The sequence below is a fragment of the Trachypithecus francoisi genome, unplaced genomic scaffold (genome assembly GCF_009764315.1).
Source record: "Trachypithecus francoisi isolate TF-2019V2 unplaced genomic scaffold, Tfra_2.0 Lachesis_group16, whole genome shotgun sequence".
NCBI lineage: Eukaryota > Metazoa > Chordata > Mammalia > Primates > Cercopithecidae > Trachypithecus > Trachypithecus francoisi.
The window spans coordinates 74,375,613-74,398,884 of record NW_022681461.1 but is presented as its reverse complement, the minus strand read 5'-3'; the positions used below and the strand labels follow the sequence as shown (position 1 = coordinate 74,398,884).

General features: G+C 42.5%; 1 protein-coding gene across 4 annotated transcripts in view; it reads right to left on the bottom strand.

Annotated features, from left to right (window-relative positions):
- PTGR1 (prostaglandin reductase 1) overlaps positions 1–23,272 on the bottom strand; it is a 42,019-nt gene that overhangs the window by 5,469 nt on the left and 13,278 nt on the right. For all 4 annotated transcript variants that reach the window (XM_033237826.1, XM_033237829.1, XM_033237828.1 and 1 more), the window contains exons 6-9: positions 14,699–14,816; positions 10,451–10,606; positions 6,329–6,437; positions 1,802–1,920 (exon numbers count right to left, since the gene is read on the bottom strand). In XM_033237826.1, the coding sequence (XP_033093717.1) occupies positions 1,802–1,920; positions 6,329–6,437; positions 10,451–10,606; positions 14,699–14,816 (502 nt within the window). The remainder of the gene's footprint in view (positions 1–1,801; positions 1,921–6,328; positions 6,438–10,450; positions 10,607–14,698; positions 14,817–23,272) is intronic.

Sequence of the window (23,272 nt, the reverse complement as noted above, 5' to 3'; positions counted from 1 at the left end):
GTCTTATGCAGTTGAGACAAGGACTGAAATATGCCCTGGTCTCCTGCAGTACGCTCAGGCTTATTAGGGTGGCGAAAAACTCCACCCTGGTAAATTTGTGGTCATACCGGTTCTCTGCTCTTGAACCCTGTTTTCTGTTATTTAAGATGTTTATCTAGATAGTACATGCACAGCTGAACAAGGACCCTTATCAGTAGTTCTGATTTTGTCCTTGTCCCGTATCCTCAGAAGCACGTGATCTTTGTTCTGCCTTTTGCACTTTGAAGCATGTAATCTTTGTGACCTACTCCCTGTTCATACACCCCCGCCCCTTTTAAAATCCTTAATAAAAACTTGCGGGTTTTGCAGCTCAGGTGGTCATCACAGTCCTACCCATATGTGATGTCACCTCCAGCGGCCCAGCTGTAAAATTCCTCCTTTGTCCCAGCGGCCCAGCTGTAAAATACCTCTCTTTGTACTCTTTATTTCTCAGCCAGCCGACACTTACGAAAAATAGAAAGAACCTACATTGAAATATTGGGGACGGGTTCCCCCGATACACTATAAACATCCAGGCTAGATGGCACGGTTCCTGGACCAGGGTTGTAGCAGGGAGGTGGGAGGAGTGTTCAGATTCTGTATATATTTTGAAGATAGAACCACCAGAATCTCCTTAGAGATTAGACATGGGTAGGACAGAAAGACATCAAAGATGACTCCGAGGTTTTTGGATTGAGAAACTAGAAGTATAGAATTGTTACAACTGAGACAGTAAAGTCTGAATATGGAGCATGTTGAGCAGGAAAGATCAAAACATATTTAGCTTTCAAGATGTTATGTCAGAGATGTGTATCAGGCATCCAGGTGGACATACTAATCTAGAGTTAAGGGGAGAGCCAGGCTAGAGATAGAGCTGGGAGCTCCCAGCATACTGAGCCCAGATGAGCTAACTAAGGGACAGCTCGAGTGTGGATAGACAAGAGAAAAGGTCCAATGACCATGACCTGGGACACTCTAATATTAATTTGGAGAAAAGAAAAGCTAGCAGGAGTCTGAGGAGGACCCATCAGTGAGGAAAACCAAGAGTTAAGGGAAGCCAAGGGAAGAAAGCATATCAAGGAGAGAATGATCACTATTAAATATTTCCCATAGCCAAGTGAGGCTAAGAATCAACAAGTGGACTTCACTATGTAAGGGTCCCCTGTGACCTTGACAAAAGTTAATTTTGGCCAGGTGTGGTGGCTCATATCTGTAATTCCAGCACTTTGGTAGCCTGAGGAGGGCACATCACTTGAGACCAGCCTGGCCAACGTGACAAAAACCTGTCTCTACTAAAAATACAGTAAGTTAGCTGGGCATGGTGGTACACACCTGTAGTCCCAGCTACTCGGGAGGCTGAGGCATGAGAATTGCTGAAACCCTGGAGGCAGAGGTTGCAGTGAGCCGAGATTGCGTCACTGCACGCCAGCCTGGGCAACAGAGTGGGACTCTGAAAAGCCTGATATGTGGGTTTCAGGAAGAATGGAAAGAGAGGAACAGCAGACAGTGAGTGTAGACAGCACTTCCAGGTATTTGTTATAAAAGGGAGAGAAGGGAAATGGACCGGCATTTGCAGTTGAAATGAACTTTAGAGAAGGTTGTTTTGTTTTCCTTTCAAAGATGGGAAAAGTAAGAATATTTATATTCTAAGCACAATGACCCAATAGGGAAAAACTGATGATGCGGCAGAGAGAGGGAAGAACTGCTGGAACAAAAGCCTTGAGAGGCAAAAGGGAATGGGACCTAGTGTACAATGGGAAGGGGTGGCTCCGGAGCTCCTTACCTCTGAAACCCATTTCAGCAAGTCCTTCAGAGCTTTTTGTCGGGCATCTCCTTGCCAGCGGTAGACGACAAAGCCTTGTATGTGAAGCTCCTGAAAGATAACAATCTCTGGGGGTGGACCTGTGAAGAGAAGGGCACATTTGGGCAGCAGGATCCAGGGAGGTGGCCACCGTGAAACAAGTAGTACAGGCCACTGTCACTATACTTGGTGCTTGGAGTTTCTTGGTGCTTCTCCCCTTCCGTTTCCTCACTCCTTTCTGATCCACGGGACTGCTGGCCCATCAACATGCACTCTGCAGCAGGCAGAATAATGGCCCCAAAGATGTTCATATCCAAAAACCCCAGAACCTGTTATCTTATGTGGCAAAAAGGACTTTGAAGATATGATTAAGAAACTTAAGGGGGACGCAGTGGCTCACGCCTGTAATCCCAGCACTCTAGGAGGCCAAGGTGGGCAGATCCACAAGGTTAGGAGTTCGAGACCAGCCTGGCCAACATAGTGAAACCCCCATCTCTACTAAAAATACAAAAATATATATATATATATTCGGGCATGTTGGTGGGTGCCTATAATCTCAGCTACTTGGGAGGCTGAGGCAGGAGAACTGCTTGAACCTGAGAGGTGGAGGTTGCAGTGAGCCAAGATCGTGCCACTGTACTCCAGGCTCTGTGACCGAATGAGACTCTGCCTCAAAAAAATAAAAATAAAAAAAGAACCTTGAGATGGGAAGATTATTCTCCACTATAAAGATGGACCCAACACAATAGCAAAGGTCTTCGTAAGGGAATGAGGGACACAGGAAAGTTATAGTCAGGAAGGGAATATGGGGTGATAGAAGCAGAGAGGAGGAGGAGGAAGATCCTATGCCACTGGCTTTGAAGACAGAGGAAGGGGCCACATGCCAAGAAATATAGGCAGCTGCTAGAAGCTTGAAAAGGCAAGGAAACATTCTCTTCTAGCGTATTCAAAAGGAATAAGGAATGCAGCCCTGCCAACCCACTTTACTTTTAACCTCCAGACCTCTAAGAATAAGTGTGTGGGGTCGGGTGCATGGCTCATGCCTATAATCCAGCATTTTGGGAAGCCGAGGCAGGCAGGTCACTTGAGGTCAGGAGTTTGAGACCAGCCTGGCCAACATGGTGAAACTGTGTCTCTACTAAAATACAAAAATTAGCTGGGCATGGTGGCACATGCCTGTAATCCCAGCTACTCAGGAGGCTGAGGCAGGAGAATTGCTTGAAGCTGGGAGGGGACTGCAGTGAGCTGAGATTGTACCACTGCACTCTAGCCTGGGTGACGGAGCGAGACTCAGTTTGAAAAAGAAAAAAAAAAATTTTTTTTAGGTTTTTTGTTTTTGGTCGGAGATGAGGTCTCACTCTATTTCCCTGGTTTGAAACTCCTGGGCCAAGCAATCCTCCTGCCTCGGCCTCCCAAAGTATTGGGATTACAGGCATGAGCCACTGCACCTGGCTAAGAATTGGTATTTCTAATAAGCTCCCAGGAGATGGTGATGCTGCAGGTCCTTGGCCCACACTTTGAGAACCAGCACCCCAGACAAAGCACACAGCTCTCCTGCAGGTACTCCCCTTCTGTGTGTGAGGAAGAAAAAGTTTTCTGGTTGCCTGGTTGATTTTCCCAAGTGTTCTAATTGACTAGAAACTGAGAGAATGACACCTGAGCATAGGCTTTCAAGTTCAGGAAGTCAGGCGAAGATGCCTAGGGAATATCAGAGCCAGCTGTGCTAAGATGAGTGGTGGAATCTAGCTTCAGCATGTTTGACCACTGGCACCACTCAGCCTAAAGTTCCCACTCACTACTTTGAGGAAAGTAACATTAGCAGTTGGAAATATGAAGCTTTGTCCTGAACCAAAAGAAACTAATGCAAGAGAATGAGACAGAAAGAGTGTTTCCTCAGAAGACCCACATCAACTATTCTTTGTGAGTGAGCGATTGGAACTCTCACTTCCTCATCTTAAATGAAAGTGGGCTGGGCATGGTGGCTCATGCCTGTAATACCAGCACTTTGGGAGGCAAAGTGGGAGGATCACTTGAGCTGGGAGGCAAAGTGGGAGGATCACAAAGCTTGATCACTTGTTCAAGACCAGCTTGGGCAACACAGCAAGACCTCATCGCTTCTAACAAAAATAATGATTGGCCAGGAGCAGTGGCTCACGCCTGTAATCCCAGCACTTAGGGAGACCTAAGGGAGTGGATCACGAGGTCAGGAGATCAAGACCATCCTGGCTAACACGGTGAGACCCCGTCTCTACTAAAAATACAAAAAATTATTCAGGCATGGTGATGTGTGCCTGTAATCCCAGCTAGTCGGGAGGCTGAGGCAGGAGAATCGCTTGAACCCGGGAGGCAGATGTTGCAGTGAGCTGAGATCGCGCCATTGCACTCCAGCCTGGGCGACAGAGTGAGACTCTGTTTCAAAACAAAACAAAAAACAATTATCCAGGTATGGTGGCACATGTCTGTAGTCTCTGCTACTTGGGAGGCTGAGGTGGGAGGATCACTTGAGCCTGGGAGGTGGAGGCTGCAGTGAGTCATGTTTGTGCCACTGCACTCCAGGCTGGGTAACAAAGCAAGACCTTGTCTCAAAAAACAAACAAACAAACAAACAAACAAACAAAAACTCCAGTCTGGGAAACAGAGTGAGACCTTGTCTCAAAACAAACAAACCAATAAACGAAAAAGCAAAATGAAAGTGAAATGCTGTTTCTGGGTTTGTGCGTGTTGATGAGAATGTCAGTTTTTGTTTTTTTACTGAGAGCAAAAAAGCAAATGTGGCATTAAACATGGAGGAAATCGTTGCTTGCCTCTCAGCTATCCTAACACTGGAATATATTAGAATTTCTGGGAATCTGTGGCAGGGCAGAATTCCATCTGATTAAAATGGAATGGACAAGGCCAGCTGACATCTCAAAGTCCTGTCTGAGCAGCTGAGCTTCCAAAGACTAATTGCTAAAAAGACTAGGTGGAGTTACTGTATTCAAAATAGCTGGCTATTCCTAATTAGACTGTGGTTGAGAAAAGGCCTCCTGCAGCTTCGCTCAGTTGGCAGGCAGACAGTTTCCCATGATTCCAGCTTAGCACCAGTTAGAAAATTAGAGTGGGAAAAAAAGTCCCTAACAGTAAGATTGCCAAGTAAATCTGGAGTTTCCTTCTTGGTAATGGTTTTGATTTTTCACAACCTAAGAGGGAGTCAACAAGTTGCCCTTTGTCAGCCCCTTCCTTTGTAGCCCCCCATCTCCATACGGTTGTGGTGTGGTTAACTAGTGGGGCTATAAGTTTTCATTCCCATTAGTCAAGCTCATCATAGAATAAATAACCAATTGATTTATGGTTGCCTGGATTCTGGTTAGAGTCTGGAAGATTCCTTTTTTCCTTCTTTCTTCTTTTTTGGGGGAGATCACAGGTAATTTGTGATCTCTCTTAATAGCACAGGATCATTGTAGCAGAAACAGACTCTAAATGAGGTGCTTAGAAGACTGGTCTTTGTTTTGACTCTGTTGTCAATAGGAGTTAAAGAGTCTCTGGTCCTCTCGGCCATTCATCTCCCCACCTGTAAAAGCCAGAGGCCTGTACAAGGCATCTCACAGGACAGGGATTTAATGAATATGGTTCTCTGGTTGATACTGCATTTGGACCTCAGAGTGTGGAGTGGAAGGGTGTGGTTTCAGCATAAGAGAGTAGGAAGTGGGGAATGGAGTTCATGGCAGGGCACCAGAGAAATAAAACAAGGACACTCGAGGAACGGAGGGAAGCTGCTGCTCCCTTCCCGTTTAGTGGCAGTTGTCAGCCTGCTGAGGCCAAGGCGCCTTACTGCTCCAAGAAGCACTGCCCAAGATTTCTGAAGGACATGGCAGCCTGTCCTTCCCTTCACCCACAGCAAGTCACCCTTTATTCCTCTCGCACCTCCAGCAATGTCTCTACTATCCAGAGGAACCTGAATATTTTACCAGCCAGATGAAGGTGTTCTTTTTCTAAATCAAATTATCACTGTCTTTTTACAACTTTGCATTAAATGATAGGTAAAAACTAAAACTTTTAATAACTGTTTCTTCTATATTTGTAGATCCTGCTATTTCTCTATATAAAAATCAAATATAAGCTGATTTAGCACAAAATACATGAAATTGTTGTTGCTTTCATTATTTTGAGACAGGCTCTTACTTTGTCACCCAGGCCGGAGTGCAGTGACCCGAACGCAGCTCACTACAGCCTCAGCCTCCCAGTCTCAAGCAATCCTGCCACTTCAGCCTCTTGAGTAGCTGGGACTACAGGTGCACACCACCATGCCTGGCTTATTTTTGTATTTTTTGTAGAGACGGCATTTTGCCACGTTGCCCAGGAGGGTCCCAAACTCCTGACCTTCACAAAGTGAGATTCTATCTTAAAAAAAAAAGAAGAATATATGAAAATCTTTCTAATAATTTCAGAGTCACTGGCCTATGGCATATCTGTGAATTTTCTCCTTGTCCAGCCTTGTGACATGTGGGATCGTGTGCATGTGCTCATTACCTGGGGGAAGTGGGCCGGTTCTGTTATATGTAGAGATGGCTCCACATATGGCAATCCTTCCAAATTTCTTCATCTGGCCAATAACAGTGTTTGAAAACTCTCCACCTACCTAAACAGACAGGAAATACAAAACCAAAGACAAAACGTTAAATCGTCTAAATACTAGAGATTCAGGAAAATCATTGAGTCACAATCATTATTTTACAATACCCGTTTTAGCAGCAACAAAACTGATTGAATGAGCCCAACTATGCAGAAGGTTGCAATGAGAAAAAGACATTAGAAACAGGCATTTTTGGCCGGGCGTGGTGGCTCACACCTGTAATGCCAACACTTTGGGAGGCTGAGGCAGGTGGATCACCTGAGGTCAGGAGTTCAAGACCAGCCTGGCCAACATGGTAAAATCCTGTCTCTACTAAAAATACAAAAAATTAGACGGGGATGGTTGCGGGATACCCTTAATCACAGCTGCTTGGGAGGCTGAGGCAGGAGAATTGCTTGAACCCGGGAGGCAGAGGTTGCAGTGAGCTGAGATCACACTACTCTACTCCAGCCTGGGCAACAGAGCAAGACTCCGTCTCAAGAAAAAAAGAAAAAATAAATAAACAGGCATTTTCATTTGACTCTAAGACCATACCTTTTATAACTGATACATTTTACTTTATTATATATTGAGGTTCTCTCATCAGTCCAATAACCTCATTGTCTTATAATTTAAAGGTATGGAAAAATACTCAAAAGGTGTATAAAGAACAAAGCTGGAAGATTGGCATTTTTCAATTTCAAAACTTAATACAAGGCTAAATTAATTAAGATAGAGTGAGAATAGAAATATGTATCAGTGCAACTGAATCACGAGTCCAAAAATGAACCCTTACATTTATGATCAATTGGTTTTCTACAGAAGTACTAAAGCAGTTCAATAGAGGAAAAACAGTCCTTTCAACAAACGGTGCCCAACAACTGGATTTCCACATGGAAAATAATGCAATTGGGCCTCTTCCTTATACTACACACAAAAATTAACTTAAAATGCATGGTAGACCTGAATATAAGAGCTATAACTATAAAACTCTGAGAAGAAAGCAGGAATAAATCTTCATGACTCTGAGAAAGGAAAAGCCTTCTTAGGCATGACACCAAAAGCTCAAGGAACAAAAGAAAAATAGATTAATTGGGCCTCATCAAAATTTAAAACTTTTCATGCTTCAAAGAATACCATCAAGAAAGTGAAAGCCAGCCTCGGCAACATAGTGAGACTCCATCTCTACAAAAAAAAAAATAAATAAAAAATTAGCTGGGTATGACGGTGCATATCTGTGGTCCCAGCTACTTGGGAGACTAAGGCAGGAGGATCACTTGAACCTGGGACGTCAAGGGTGCAGTAAACTGTGATCACACACTGCAGCTTGGGAGACAGAGTGAGACCTAGTCTCAAAACAAACAAACAAAAAAAAAAATGGCAAAAACAGAAACAGAAAGGTTAAAGGCAATTCACTGAATAGGAGAAAATATTTGCAAGCCATATAGAGTTGGTCCTCATTATTAGTGGATTTCATATTTGCATATTGTGAACTACTTGCTAAAATTGTATTTGTAACCTCAAATCAGTACTCACTAAGCTTTCCCTGGTCACTTGCAGGCATACACGGAGCAGTAAAAAAGATGCAGATATTCTCTGAGGCTGAATAAGGCCACACTCTGCCTTCTTGTTTCAACTGTTATACAGAGAAGACCAGAGGATGAGGCCACTGCAGCGTAGTTCAAGAGGCTCTGGTTCTGGGAAGAGTTGGATGGGGTATGAATCCCAACTTTGGGGGTATTAGCTAGTGGGGCAGCCACAGGCCTTTTGTCTTTCATAAAATAAAACCATAAAATAAAATTGAACCTCTTTTTGTCTTGCATAAAATAAAAGCTACTGGGCTGAGTTGTTTTAAGGATTTAAAATTATAGTCTATGTGAGATATGTACATACATGTACATATTTCCCCTAGAAGCAATGGTTCAGCCTTGGTGGTGACCTTATAGAACATAAATATTGCAAATAATGAAAATCCACTGAATCTAATAAGGGACTTGTATTGGTGAGATGTACAGAACTCTTGGCCAGGCGTGGTGGCTCATGCCTATAATCCCAGCACTTTGGGAGGCCAAGGCAGGTGGATCACCTGAGGTCAGGAGTTCAAGACCAGCCTGGCTAACATGACGAAACTCCATCTCTACTGAAAATACAAAAATGAGCCAGGCGTGGTGGCTCATGCCTGTAATCCCAGCTACTCAGGAGGCTGAGGCAGGAGAATCACTTGAACCCAGGTGGCAGAGGTTGCAGTGAGCCAAGATCGCGACACTGCACTCCAGCCTGAGTGACAGAGCAAAACCTTTGTCTCAAAAACAAACAAACAAACAGACAAACACAAAAACAAAACTCTTACATCATCACAAATAACCTAACTGAAAAATGGGCAAAGATTTTGACCTGACATTTCTCCAAAGAAGATATACAAATGGCAAATACATACATTGAACGAAAGATCCTTAATATTGTTAGCCATAGGGAAATGCAAGTCAAAATCCAATCCCAATGAAATATCACTTTGAACCCACTAGGATGGTTATAATAAGAAAGACAGACAATAGCAAGTGTTGGTGAGTATGCAGAGAAATTAGAACCCTCATACACTGTTTGTGGTAATGTAAAGTAGTGTAGCCACCTTGCAAAACAGTTTGACAGCTCCTCAAAATGTTAAACATGAAGTTATCATATGACCGAGCAATTTTACTCATAGGTATATACTTAAAAGAAAGGAAAACATCCACACAAAAACCTCTACGTGAATTTTCATAGTAACATTATACATCATAGCCAGAAAGTACAAGCTAATACCCATCAGGCTGGGTGTGGTGGCTCACGCCTATAATCCCAGCACTTTGGGAGGCCGAGGTGGGAGGATGGCTTGAGCCCAGGAGTTCCAGACCAGCCTGGGCAACATGGAGAAACCCCATCTCTACTAAAAATATATAAATTAGTTGGGTGTGGTGGCACATCCCTATAGTCCCAGCTACTTGGGAGGCTGAGGTGGAAGGATTGCTTGAGCCAGGGAGGTCGAGGCTGTAGTGAGCCATGATCACACCACTGCACTCCAGCCTAGGTGACAGAGTGAGACCCTGTCTCAAAAAACAAAAAAAAAGGAATAAAGCACTGATAAATTCTATAATATGGATGAAACTTGAAAACATTTTGCTAAGTGAAAGAAGCCAGTCATAAGAGACCAATTTTAGTGGGGAGGATGATGGGTAATGGAGAGTGACTGCTAATGAGTAGCGTTTTTTTTGGGGGGGTGATGAAAATATTCTTAAACTGGTTGTACAATTTTGCCTATATAGTAAAAATCATTGACTTCTACACATTAAATAAGTGAATTACATGGTACATGAATGATATCTCAATAAAGCTGTTTTTTAAAAAAGGCATATATACTTTCTTCATGTATCCCAAATGCAAACTCTAGGAATATATTTCCTGTGTCAGCGATCCTCAACCTTTTTGGCACCAGGAACCAGTTTCATTGGAAGAGAACTTTTCCACCAACTCTTGGGGGCATGGTTTCGGGGATGATTCAAATACATTGTGTTTATTGTGCACTTTATTTCTATTATTATTACAATGTAATATATAATGAAATAATTATACAACTCACCATAACATAGGATCAGTGGGTGAGTTTTCCTGCAACTAGACAGTCCCATCTGGGGGTGATGGGAGACAGTGACAGATCATCAGGCATCAGGCATCATCAGGCACCTGAGTAGTGCGATCCCCATAAGGAACGCACAACCTAGTTCCCTCACATGTGTCGTTCACAACGGGGTTTACGCTCTTATGGGAATCTAATGCCTCCGCTGATCTGACAGGAGGCGGAGCTCAGGCAGTAATGGGAGTGAGGGGAGGGGCTGTAAATACAGATGAAGCTTTGATTGCTCACCTGCCCCTCACCTCCTGCTGTGCATACCAGTTCCTGATAGGCTATGGACCACTAACCATCCATGGCTCAGGGGTAGGAGACACCTGCCTTATATAGTACTTCATTAATAAATCAGATATTAAGTCCAGTTCGTACTTACATTATCAAAATAACAATCGTAACCATCAGGAGAGGCTTTCTTCAAGGTTTCTTCCAACGACTCTACTGTCTTGTAGTTAAAGACAACATCAAATCCAAGCTTTTGAAGGTAGGCAACCTTTTCATCAGACCCTGCTGCTGCAACAACTTTGCAGCCCTAAATAGAAAAAAACAAAAAAGCAAAAAAAAGAGGAAACCGTGAATAAGCCACAAGCATGGACCATGGACCAACACTACTTTCCTGGTCCAGCATGCCTAGGTTCCCTAAGACACTCTCTTAGGTGCTGAGCCACATATATAAGGAATACCATAATGGGCCAAAAGATCCCATAGGTGAAATTGTCCCTGGACCATCCTACAACTCAGCTTCAGCTTGCTTCTGACCACCCAGCAGGTCTCTTCTGCATTTATTTGGTTCATAGTTCCACCAGCTGGTTTAGCAACCGATCCATTTGACTTCCTTGGTTCTTTGTTTCTGGGCTTCTCTTCCTTGCAATGCAGTGTATGCCATCCCTTGGTACGGTCATTCTTCAGACTATTATTTTGTCTCAGCTCTGTGACTCCCACATCACAAATAGTCCTCCTGGTAACTGCCCCCTTATCCTTTCTTGATTTTTTAGATGTTTATATTTTTTTGAGACATGGTCTCACTCTGTTGCCGGGGCTGGAGTGCAGTGGCACAAACATGGCTCACTACAACCTTGACCTCTTAAGCTTAAGTGATCCTCCCACCTCAGCCTCCTGAGTAGCTGGGACCACAGGTGCATTCCACTACATCTGGCTCATATTTTTTAAATTTTCATAGAGACAGGGTCTCACTATGTTGTCCAGGCTGATCTTGAACTCCTGGGTTCAAGTGATCCTCCTGCCTTGGCCTCCTAAAGTGCTGGGATTACAGGCATGAGCCACGGCACCAGGCCCTTTGATTTAGTCCAAAGCACCAGACTAGATGCTTCCTAATCCCAGAGGAGCTAGGAAGCATTCTGAAAAGCACTTTCAGGATGAGACTATAGATTATATTGGCTCATAGAAACTAGCTTTTCAGAAAGTTCCCTTATACTCTAAATGTATCATGAAGACCAGAACATGTGCCATTGTGCGTTTTCAATCGAGGAAAAACCCCAATTGGATTTACATGAATCTCTGTACAAATAGTGACAACCATATGCTTTTTCCATTCCTTCATGATTCCAGAAAAAACTATTGCAAGAGAGCCATCCTTGGTCCTTTTTCCTTCTAAGACTATGGACTATCACAGGATGATCTCTTGTACTCTTATGACCTCCTTTATGGAGATTATCCATTAATCTATTAATTATATCTATTAATTCTAACCCATTTTTCTTTTTTTTTTTTTTGAGACCGAGTCTCTCTCTGTCGCCCAGGCTGGAGTGCAGTGACTGTATCTCAGCTCACTGCAAGCTCCGCCTCCCGGGTTCGCTTGAACCCAGGAGGCAGAGGTTGCAGTGAACTGAGATCATGCCATGGCACTCCAGCCTGAGCAACAAGAGCAAAACTCTGTCTCAAAAAAAAAAAAAAAAAAAAAAAAGCTGACTCTGACTTCCAATCTCTGTCGATGCATCAAAATTTTCATCTGAATTATTATAAGAGCCTCTTAAGTGAACTTCTTGTCTCTAGTATAGTGTCCATAGGAACTATTCTGCTACCAAGGCCTGCGTGATGTTTCTAAAAAGCAGACCCAATCATGTCACTTCTTTAAGGACTGAGTATAAATTCCTTAGCATGGCAGTCTCCAGTGGAATTTCTACAGGGAAGAGTAGATATTTTAAAAGATGTGTTCATACCATTTCAAGTTTCTCAGTGAAATTCAAAAGGATACTGCATTAGTCAACAAGTGCAGGTCATGGGGAAAGAATCTCAGAATAGGATGATCCTCAGCTATGAAAAACTTAACCGCTAATCTAGAAACTGATGCTGTTGAAAGTCATGTAATTCAATTGGAGGACCAGATTAAGAAAGTACAGAATTCAGAGCAAGAAGTACAAAAGATGTAATGATGAGAGCAAAGGTAGAATACAAGGATAGTCCTAAAGGAAACAGAATGAATATATACCATTCCTCATGAAGAAAACAGAATAGATGAAAAAATAATTAAATAGAAGAAGAAAACTGTTCTTCATCTGAAGAAAAACGTTGGCCTTCAGATTATAAAGGCCAACTAAGTTCCAGGCAGGATTAAACAAAGACAGATATAGACATTTCCTGCTGATATTTCTAAATTCAAAGAATATCGAGAAATACTTATAAGCACCTAAAAGAAAAGTCTAATTACCTACAAAGGAAAGAGAATCTGATTGGCTTTGAATGTCTCATCTGCAACACTAAATAGAAATAGAAAAAGTAGAGTAATTTTATAGAGCTTTGAGGGTAAGAGATTTGAATTTTTTTTTTTTTTAATTTAGAGACAAGGTCTAACAACATTGTCCAGACTGGTCTTGAGCTCCTGAGCTTAAGGGATCCTCTTGCCTCAGCCAGAATTCTGAAGAGATGGGATTATAGGCACACACCACTGCATGTGGCAGGTCCTTTGAATTCTATATGCACCCAAATTAAAAGGCATTTTCAGATGTCATAACCAAAAGGTTTTCATAATAATATAAGATTTTTACTATTTATTAGATTATTGAATAAAAATCTAGGATGTAAGGGTAGAATATGGGGAAAATATACTGTTAGAAGTTCATATACATATATTTTATATATGTTTACTTTTTGTATGTAAAATATGTATATGAAGAGAAGCAGGATATAAATAAAACAGATTTTAAATAATTGGTAAAAAGGTAAACACTTAGCAGAATGTAATAAAACTTAGGTTCTTAGTAATTAGAGGAAAAAGAACAAAGAAAATAACACACAAAGAAATAACCAATAAATGGAAAACAAAGTAAAATAATATAAATATGACCAAACATTCCAGTTATGACTACTAATATGAAGGGCTTAAATTTAACTATTACAGCACTGAGACTTTCAGGTGGGTTAAAAATAAAATGCAAATAGCCGCATTTTACAGAAACACACATAAAATGGACAGAAAGGTTGAATATAAAAGAATAGGTTTAAGCCCAAGTCCTTTCAAACTTACGAGATAAAAGCCCCATAAGGTTTTAATAGGGCTTTTATTAGGAATATTTAGAAATAATCCTAATTCATTTTGTAATTTTAGCATAATCCAAGCCTAGCTAAATTCCAGAAGAAAAAGTAAACTTTAAACGAAATTCACTTGTGAATATAGATGCAAAATTTCTATTTTAAATGTTATCAAGTAAATTCCAAAGGTATAAGCCCATAATATAGCATACACACGTAAAGCTTATTCTGGAAATGTTAGAATGGTTCGACATTGGAAAACTAATGTAATTCATTCACCGAAATGTGAACCTGATAAATGTTGCAATGGCATTTGATAAAATTTAATAGCTATTCCTATTGAGTTACTTACTTAAACAAATTATTCTACAACTTCTATGGCAGCCTCATATTTGTATTCCAAGCTCCTATTAGCACTGGAGACCAGTCCAAACCCTTGGCCGTTGGTTGTAGCCCTGTACTCATCTGTACTCCATCTAACTTGTTCCCTAGGACCTAGGTCCTGAATCCTGCATCCCAGCCTTGGGTAAAGGATCAGTCAAGCCACATCGCCTTCCCACTATGTAATAACAAATCCCTACTGTGTCTGAGTTGTCGCCTACTCTATACACTCACCATCAGATCGGATCCCTTGAGCAGACATCTGCCTAAATTAGAGCCAATGTTTCCTTGTCCTAGGTACTGCCAGGAGTTAGTTCCCAAGCCGTGGCCCCACTGCTCTGGGCTGAATGCCCATTTCTTTCTAGTACAACAGCCTTTGCAGTGGGGCCACGTAGGTGATGACTCTTAGTTGGCTGATCTCAAGTCCCTTCTTCTATTGCTAAGGACAACCATGAAGAAAGAAGATTAAGCTGTAGTGATAGAATGTTCAGTAGAAAATATGAAAATGATTAATGCTGATAAACTCACTACTCCAGACAGAGGCCATTTCTGACTTGATTGTCTGCAATGTTATCAAATAACAATGTTCAGCTTATCTTTGGTCTAGTTTTCCTCATTCTTCCAATTTCTCAGTCCCAACTTCTAAAGACCACTGGACTATAAATTCCCTGAGGCCAAGGAAGATCTGCTGTGTTCACTGTTGCATTCCCAGTGGGTTTAGAAGAAAGGCTTGTTACTGGAGAAAGGCACTTACCTTGAGCTTTGCAATCTGCCCCACAACAGAGCCCACAGCTCCAGCTGCTGCATTAACCATCACTGTTTCTCCACCCTTCACACCACAGATTTCAAGTAGGCCAAAGTAGGCAGTCAGGCTAAAGGAAGAAAATTAAGGATATATGAATAGAGTGGTTTCTTTCCTCTATAATTCATTTATATATATCTTGAAGGCCTTCTCAATGGCCCAGTGTCATAGATCCGAGTAAAGGATAAAAATATAGGAAATAAATATTGCCAGTCACTGTTGCTTTACTTCCTCCATCTCTACTCTCAGATAGGAATAAAGATGATGTGAACTAGGGAGGGAAGGGAGAGTTGGCTAGAAAGGGGCTGTATCCTGTCCATTCACAGGCCAAATTTCAGGAGCAAAAGATAGATCGTCTTTCTCAAACGTTGGGGATTCAAGAAGAGAGAGCTATGCGTCATTTCCATATAAGTTCTATGGAGATGTTGAGCTTCATGGGAGAAGCTCCCATGTTATCATGATGACATAGCCACAGATAGCTACAATTTGTGATATTAGGCATGAGAGGGTCACAGGGAGCATCTAGAGCTTTCCATGGCTCCAAAATGATATGGAAGACCTTCCAAAATTTCCCCGTATTACCCTAAGTAAGATGTCAAAGTTAGCTTGCAGGAAAAGAGCTACTGGATATAGAAAGATGCAGCACTGGCAGTACTGATGGGGCCTGGGTGAAGACACCACCACATCTCATTGGATTGCGAGTTTGGAAGGTGATAGGATTGAAGACTTTCTTCACAACCAAAGTTTCCTCGTGTCTCCCTTCATCTCTTCTCCCCTACACCTGGCTCACAGTCCAGAGAGAATGCTGGATAACAGAGGAGAACAGAGAGGAAGAGCCATCATCTGTAGAGGGTACAGGGCAGGCAGGAAAGACCGAGAAGTGCTGGAATTGTTTAGTGCCCACTAATGTCATGTAAGAGAGTATTCAGCATCCTCTCCTTTCACAATGATGTCCTTGGCAGTGGCAATTTTGAGGAGTTCAAATTCTGAGTGAAATATGAATTTGGGGTACCTAGGAGTTGTTTTTCTTTAGAGTCTGATCATTTGACGGTATATATGTATTTCCATTTCATTCCTCAGAAAACCTTCAAAGTGTAAAAAAGGAAGGGGAAGGAAGGGTGGGAAGAAGGAAGGGGGGAAAAGATCTGAAAACTTAGAGAAAGGAAGTAACTTTGAGCAGGAGACCAGCTTAAGACCAGCACAGATTGAGATCAAGAAGTTGTTGTTGTCCCTCTTCTACTGACACTCAACTTTTATTATCCCTTGGTGCTTTGCAACAACCCCAGGGAGAAGAAAGAAGAAATCCAAAGTTTTAAATTGGAAGTGATGTGAGAAATCACTGAATTTAACTGAGGTTTTCTCTTATTACACCAGCCAAAAGGAGGGCTTGAGGTAGAAATGAAGTTCAGTAGTGGAAAATTTTAAGCTATATTTTTGCAGCCCTGGATCTGAGCCAATAAAATCCAGACCCATTATAGTGATTGTTAAGCCACTTGCAGAATTTCAGACACATTCATGTAAAGTTATTTCTGCATTAAAAAAAAAAAAAACTACCTGTTGACATTACTTAGCTTACACAGCCTCTGACTATATTTGAGGCCCATGGGAGGTTGGCATTGAATAGAAGGCAGTGACACAGAAAGCACCTTTTCTGAGAATCCAAATATCTAACATTCCCTTAACACAGTGTTTTTCAAAAAGGGGAGGCAGAACCACCTGTCTCAGAATCACCTGAAACATTTTTTTTTTTTTTGAGACAGAGTCTTGCCCTGTCGCCCAGGCTGGAGTGTAATGGCATGATCTCGGCTCACTGCAACCTCGGACTCCTGGGTTCAAACGATTCTCCTGCCTCAGCCTCCCTAGTAGCTGGGATTACAGGCACACGCCACCACATCTGGCTAATTTTTTGTATCTTTAGTAGAGACGGGGTTTCACCATGTTAACCAGGCTAGTCTTGAACTCCTGACCTTGTGATCTGCCCGCCTCTGCCTCCCAAAGTGCTGGAATTACTGGTGTGAGCCACCGCACCCAGCTGAAATGTTTGCTAAACATTTAGATTCTCAGGCCTCACCCTAGACCCACTGATTCAGAAATAATCCAAATGTTAATAAGACTCTAGGGGATTCTTACGAATGCTAGCAATTGAGAACTATTCCCTTTACAAAAAAATTTTTTTTGAGACAGGGTCTCACGCTGTTGCCCAGGGTGGGGTGCAGTGGCGTAATCATAGCTCACTCCAGCCTCAACCTCTAGGGCTCAATGGATCCTCCCACCTCAACCTCCCAAGCAGCTGGGACTACAGGCACATACCACCACACCCAACTAATTTCTAAATTTTTTTGTAGAGACAAGGTCTCACTATGTTGCCCAGGCTGGTTTCCAACTCCTTACCTAAGACGATCCTCCTGCCTTAGCCTACCAAAGTGCTGGAATTACCAGCATGAGCCACCATACCTGGCTAGGATGGGTCAACTTTCAAGAATGCTAGGACTTCTGATATAGACTATAAGAGAAGTTGAACTTTGAAATCTAGGGTGTCTTTTAGCTGTCCAGACTCCACAGATTTAACATTCCCCCAAAGTTTTGCATCATTTCCTTCAATTAAGCTGGAAGAGCACATGTATTTGCTCTCCAAACCATTGACCAAAGTACACCATTAATTTTCCCTCAAGAATTTCTTTACTTTTGGCTTCTTCATCTTGTCCCTATTTTATTTTATTTTATTTTATTTTTTTAATTTTTTGAGATGGAATCTCACTCTGTCACCCAGGCTGGAGTGCAGTGGTGCAATCTCGGCCCACTGCAGCCTCCGCCTCCTGGGTTCAAGCGATTCTCCTGCCTCAGCCTCCTGAGTAGCAGAGATTACAGGTACATGCCACCAAGCCTGGCTAATTTTTGTATTTTTAGTAGAGACAGGGTTTCACCATGTTGGTCAGGATGGTCTCGAACTCCTGACCTTGTGATCCGCCTGCCTCGGCTTCCGAAAGTGCTGGGATTACAGGCATGAGCCACCTGTGTTAATAGAGTGGAAAAGGGTAGGCCGGTTGCAGTGGCTCACACCTGTAATCCCAGCACTTTGGGAGGCCAAGGCAGGTGGATCACCTGAGGTCAGGAGTTGGAGACCAGCCTGGCCAATATGGTGAAACCCCGTCCCTACTAAAAATGTCCGGCCTCCATTTTATTTTAAAAAGAGATAATGTTTGGGAAAGGCTTTGTGTATCTTAGATCAGAATATCTAATTGAAAGCCTACTCTGGAAATATCTAGAAGGTATATTGGGAGAGGGGGATGCTGAATGTCATAGGAGGAATAATTCAATCAGAAAGTATAACCTCTGGGGGCGGAGCAAGATGGCCGAATAGGAACAGCTCCAGTCTCCAACTCCCAGCGCGAGCGACACAGAAGACCGGTGATTTCTGCATTTTCAACTGAGGTACTGGGGTCATCTCTCTAGGGAGTGCCGGACAATCGGTGCTGGTCAGCTGCTGCAGCCTGACCAGGGTGAGCTGAAGCAGGGCGAGGCATCGCCTCACCTGGAAGCGCAAGGGGGAAGGGAATCCCTTTTCCTAGCCAGGGGAACTGAGACACACAACACCTGGAAAATCGGGTAACTCCCACCCCAATACTGCGCTTTAAGGAAACAGGCACACCAGGAGAATATATCCCACACCTGGCCGGGAGGGTCCCATGCCCACGGAGCCTCCCTCACTGCTAACACAGCCGTCTGCGGCGATCTATCCGCAAGGCAGCAGCGAGGCTGGGGGAGGGGCGCCCGCCATTGCTGAGGCTTAAGTAGGTAAACAAAGCCGCTGGGAAGCTCGAACTGGGTGGAGCTCACAGCAGCTCAAGGAAGCCTGCCTGTCTCTGTAGACTCTACCTCTGCGGACAGCGCACAGCTGCAGTCCAACAGGGGAAAGAGCGGGGCCGGTGAACGACTCTGTCTGACAGCTTTGGGGAGAGCCGTGGATCTCCTAATGCGGAGGTTGAGATCTGAGAACGGACAGACTGCCTGCTCAGGTGGGTCCCTGACCCCTGAGTAGCCTAGCTGGGAGACATCCCCCACTAGGGGCAGTCTGACACCCCACACCTCACAGGGTGGAGTCACCCCTGAGAGGAAACTTCCAAAGAAAGAATCAGACAGGTACACTCGCTGTTCAGCAATATTCTATCTTCGGCAACCTCTGCTGCTGATACCCAGGCAAACAGGGTCTGGAGTGGACCTCAAGCAATCTCCAACAGACCAACAGACAGTCCTTCTGACTGTCAGACGGAAAACTATCAAACAGGAAGGACACCTATACCAAAACCCCATCAGTACGTCACCATCATCAAAGACCAGAGACAGATAAAACCACAAAGATGGGGAAGAAGCAGGGCAGAAAAGCTGGAAATTCAAAAAATAAGAGCGCATCTCCCCCTGCAAAGGAGCGCAGCCCATCGCCAGCAACGGATCAAAGCTGGTCAGAGAATGACTTTGACGAGATGAGAGAAGAAGGCTTCAGTCCATCAAACCTCTCAGAGCTAAAGGACGAATTACGTACCCAGCGCAAAGAAACTAAAAATCTTGAAAAAAAGTGGAAGAATTGACAGCTAGACTAATTAATGCAGAGAAGATCATAAACGAAATGACAGAGATGAAAACCATGACACGAGAAATACGTGACAAATGCACAAGCTTCAGTAACCGACTCGATCAACTGGAAGAAAGAGTATCAGCGATTGAGGATCAAATGAATGAAATGAAGCGAGAAGAGAAACCAAAAGAAAAAAGACGAAAAAGAAATGAACAAAGCCTGCAAGAAGTATGGGATTATGTAAAAAGACCAAATCTACGTCTGATTGGGGTGCCTGAAAGTGAGGGGGAAAATGGAACCAAGTTGGAAAACACTCTTCAGGATATCATCCAGGAGAACTTCCCCAACCTAGTAGGGCAGGCCAACATTCAAATTCAGGAAATACAGAGAACGCCACAAAGATACTCCTCCAGAAGAGCAACTCCAAGACACATAATTGCCAGATTCACCAAAGTTGAAATGAAGGAAAAAATCTTAAGGGCAGCCAGAGAGAAAGGTCGGGTTACCCACAAAGGGAAGCCCATCAGAATAACAGCAGATCTCTCAGCAGAAACTCTACAAGCCAGAAGAGAGTGGGGGCCAATATTCAACATTCTTAAAGAAAAGCATTTTAAACCCAGAATTTCATATCCAGCCAAACTAAGCTTCATCAGTGAAGGAGAAATAAAATCCTTTACAGATAAGCAAATGCTTAGAGATTTTGTCACCACCAGGCCTGCCTTACAAGAGACCCTGAAGGAAGCCCTAAACATGGAAAGGAGCAACCGGTACCAGCCATTGCAAAAACATGCCAAAATGTAAAGACCATCGAGGCTAGGAAGAAACTGCATCAACTAACGAGCAAAATAACCAGTTAATATCATAATGACAGGATCAAGTTCACACATAACAATATTAACCTTAAATGTCAATGGACTAAATGCTCCAATTAAAAGACACAGACTGGCAAACTGGATCAAGAGTCAAGACCCATCAGTCTGCTGTATTCAGGAGACCCATCTCACATGCAGAGACATACATAGGCTCAAAATAAAGGGATGGAGGAAGATCTACCAAGCAAATGGAGAACAAAAAAAAGCAGGGGTTGCAATCCTAGTCTCTGATAAAACAGACTTTAAAACATCAAAGATCAAAAGAGACAAAGAAGGCCATTACATAATGGTAAAGGGATCAATTCAACAGGAAGAGCTAACTCTCCTAAATATCTATGCACCCAATACAGGAGCACCCAGATTCATAAAGCAAGTCCTTAGAGACCTACAAAGAGACTTAGACTCCCATACAATAATAATGGGAGACTTCAACACTCCACTGTCAACATTAGACAGATCAACGAGACAGAAAGTTAACAAGGATATCCAGGAATTGAACTCATCTCTGCACCAAGCGGACCTAATAGACATCTATAGAACTCTCCACCCCAAATCAACAGAATATACATTCTTCTCAGCACCACATCGCACTTATTCCAAAATTGACCACATAATTGGAAGTCAAGCACTCCTCAGCAAATGTACAAGAACAGAAATTATAACAAACTGTCTCTCAGACCACAGTGCAATCAAACTAGAACTCAGGACTAAGAAACTCAATCCAAACCGCTCAACTACATGGAAACTGAACAACCTGCTCCTGAATGACTACTGGGTACATAACGAAATGAAAGCAGAAATAAAGATGTTCTTTGAAACCAATGAGAACAAAGATACAACATACCAGAATCTCTGGGACACATTTAAAGCAGTGTGTAGAGGGAAATTTATAGCACTAAATGCCCACAAGAGAAAGCAGGAGAGATCTAAAATTGACACTCTAACATCACAATTAAAAGAACTAGAGAGGCAAGAGCAAACACATTCAAAAGCTAGCAGAAGGCAAGAAATAACTAAGATCAGAGCAGAACTGAAGGAGATAGAGACGCAAAAAACCCTCCAAAAAATCAATGAATCCAGGAGTTGGTTTTTTGAAAAGATCAACAAAATTGACAGACCACTAGCTAGACTAATAAAGAAGAAAAGAGAGAGGAATCAAATAGACGCAATAAAAAATGATAAAGGGGATATCACCACCGACCCCACAGAAATACAAACAACCATCAGAGAATACTATAAATGCCTCTACGCAAATCAACTAGAAAATCTAGAAGAAATGGATAATTTCCTGGACACTTACACTCTCCCAAGACTAAACCAGGAAGAAGTTGAATCCCTGAATAGACCAATAGCAGGCTCTGAAATTGAGGCAACAATTAATAGCCTACCCACCAAAAAAAGTCCAGGACCAGATGGATTCACAGCTGAATTCTACCAGAGGTACAAGGAGGAGCTGGTACCATTCCTTCTGAAACTATTTCAATCAATAGAAAAAGAGGGAATCCTCCCTAACTCTTTTTATGAGGCCAACATCATCCTGATACCAAAGCCTGGCAGAGACACAACAAAAAAAGAGAATTTTAGACCAATATCCCTGATGAACATCGATGCAAAAATCCTCAATAAAATACTGGCAAACCGGATTCAGCAGCACATCAAAAAGCTTATCCACCATGATCAAGTGGGCTTCATCCCTGGGATGCAAGGCTGATTCAACATTCGCAAATCAATAAACGTAATCCAGCATATAAACAGAACCAAGGACAAGAACCACATGATTATCTCAATAGATGCAGAAAAGGCTTTTGACAAAATTCAACAGCCCTTTATGCTAAAAACGCTCAATAAATTCGGTATTGATGGAATGTACCTCAAAATAATAAGCGCTATTTATGACAAACCCACAGCCAATATCATACTGAATGGGCAAAAACTGGAAAAATTCCCTTTGAAAACTGGCACAAGACAGGGATGCCCTCTCTCACCACTCCTATTCAACATAGTGTTGGAAGTTCTGGCTAGGGCAATCAGGCAAGAGAAAGAAATAAAGGCTATCCAATTAGGAAAAGAAGAAGTCAAATTGTCCCTGTTTGCAGATGACATGATTGTATATTTAGAAAACCCCATTGTCTCAGCCCAAAATCTCCTTAAGCTGATAAGCAACTTCAGCAAAGTCTCAGGATACAAAATTAATGTGCAAAAATCACAAGCATTCTTATACACCAGTAACAGACAAGCAGAGAGCCAAATCAGGAATGAACTTCCATTCACAATTGCTTCAAAGAGAATAAAATACCTAGGAATCCAGCTTACAAGGGATGTCAAGGACCTCTTCAAGGAGAACTACAAACCACTGCTCAGTGAAATCAAAGAGGACACAAACAAATGGAAGAACATACCATGCTCATGGATAGGAAGAATCAATATCGTGAAAATGGCCATACTGCCCAAGGTTATTTATAGATTCAATGCCATCCCCATCAAGCTACCAATGACTTTCTTCACAGAATTGGAAAAAACGGCTTTAAAGTTCATATGGAACCAAAAAAGAGCCCGCATTGCCAAGACAATCCTAAGTCAAAAGGACAAAGCTGGAGGCGTCACGCTACCTGGCTTCAAACTATACTACAAGGCTACAGTAACCAAAACAGCATGGTACTGGTACCACAACAGAGATATAGACCAATGGAACAGTACAGAGTCCTCAGAAATAATACCACACATCTACAGCCATCTGATCTTTGACAAACCTGAGAGAAACAAGAAATGGGGAAAGGATTCCCTATTTAATAAATGGTGCTGGGAAAATTGGCTAGCCATAAGTAGAAAGCTGAAACTGGATCCTTTCCTTACTCCTTATACGAAGATTAATTCAAGATGGATTAGAGACTTAAATGTTAGACCTAATACCATAAAAACCCTAGAAGAAAATCTAGGTAGTACCATTCAGGACATAGGCATGGGCAAGGACTTCATGTCTAAAACACCAAAAGCAATGGCAGCAAAAGCAAAAATTGACACATGGGATCTAATTAAACTAAAGAGCTTTTGCACAGCAAAAGAACTACCATCAGAGTGAAC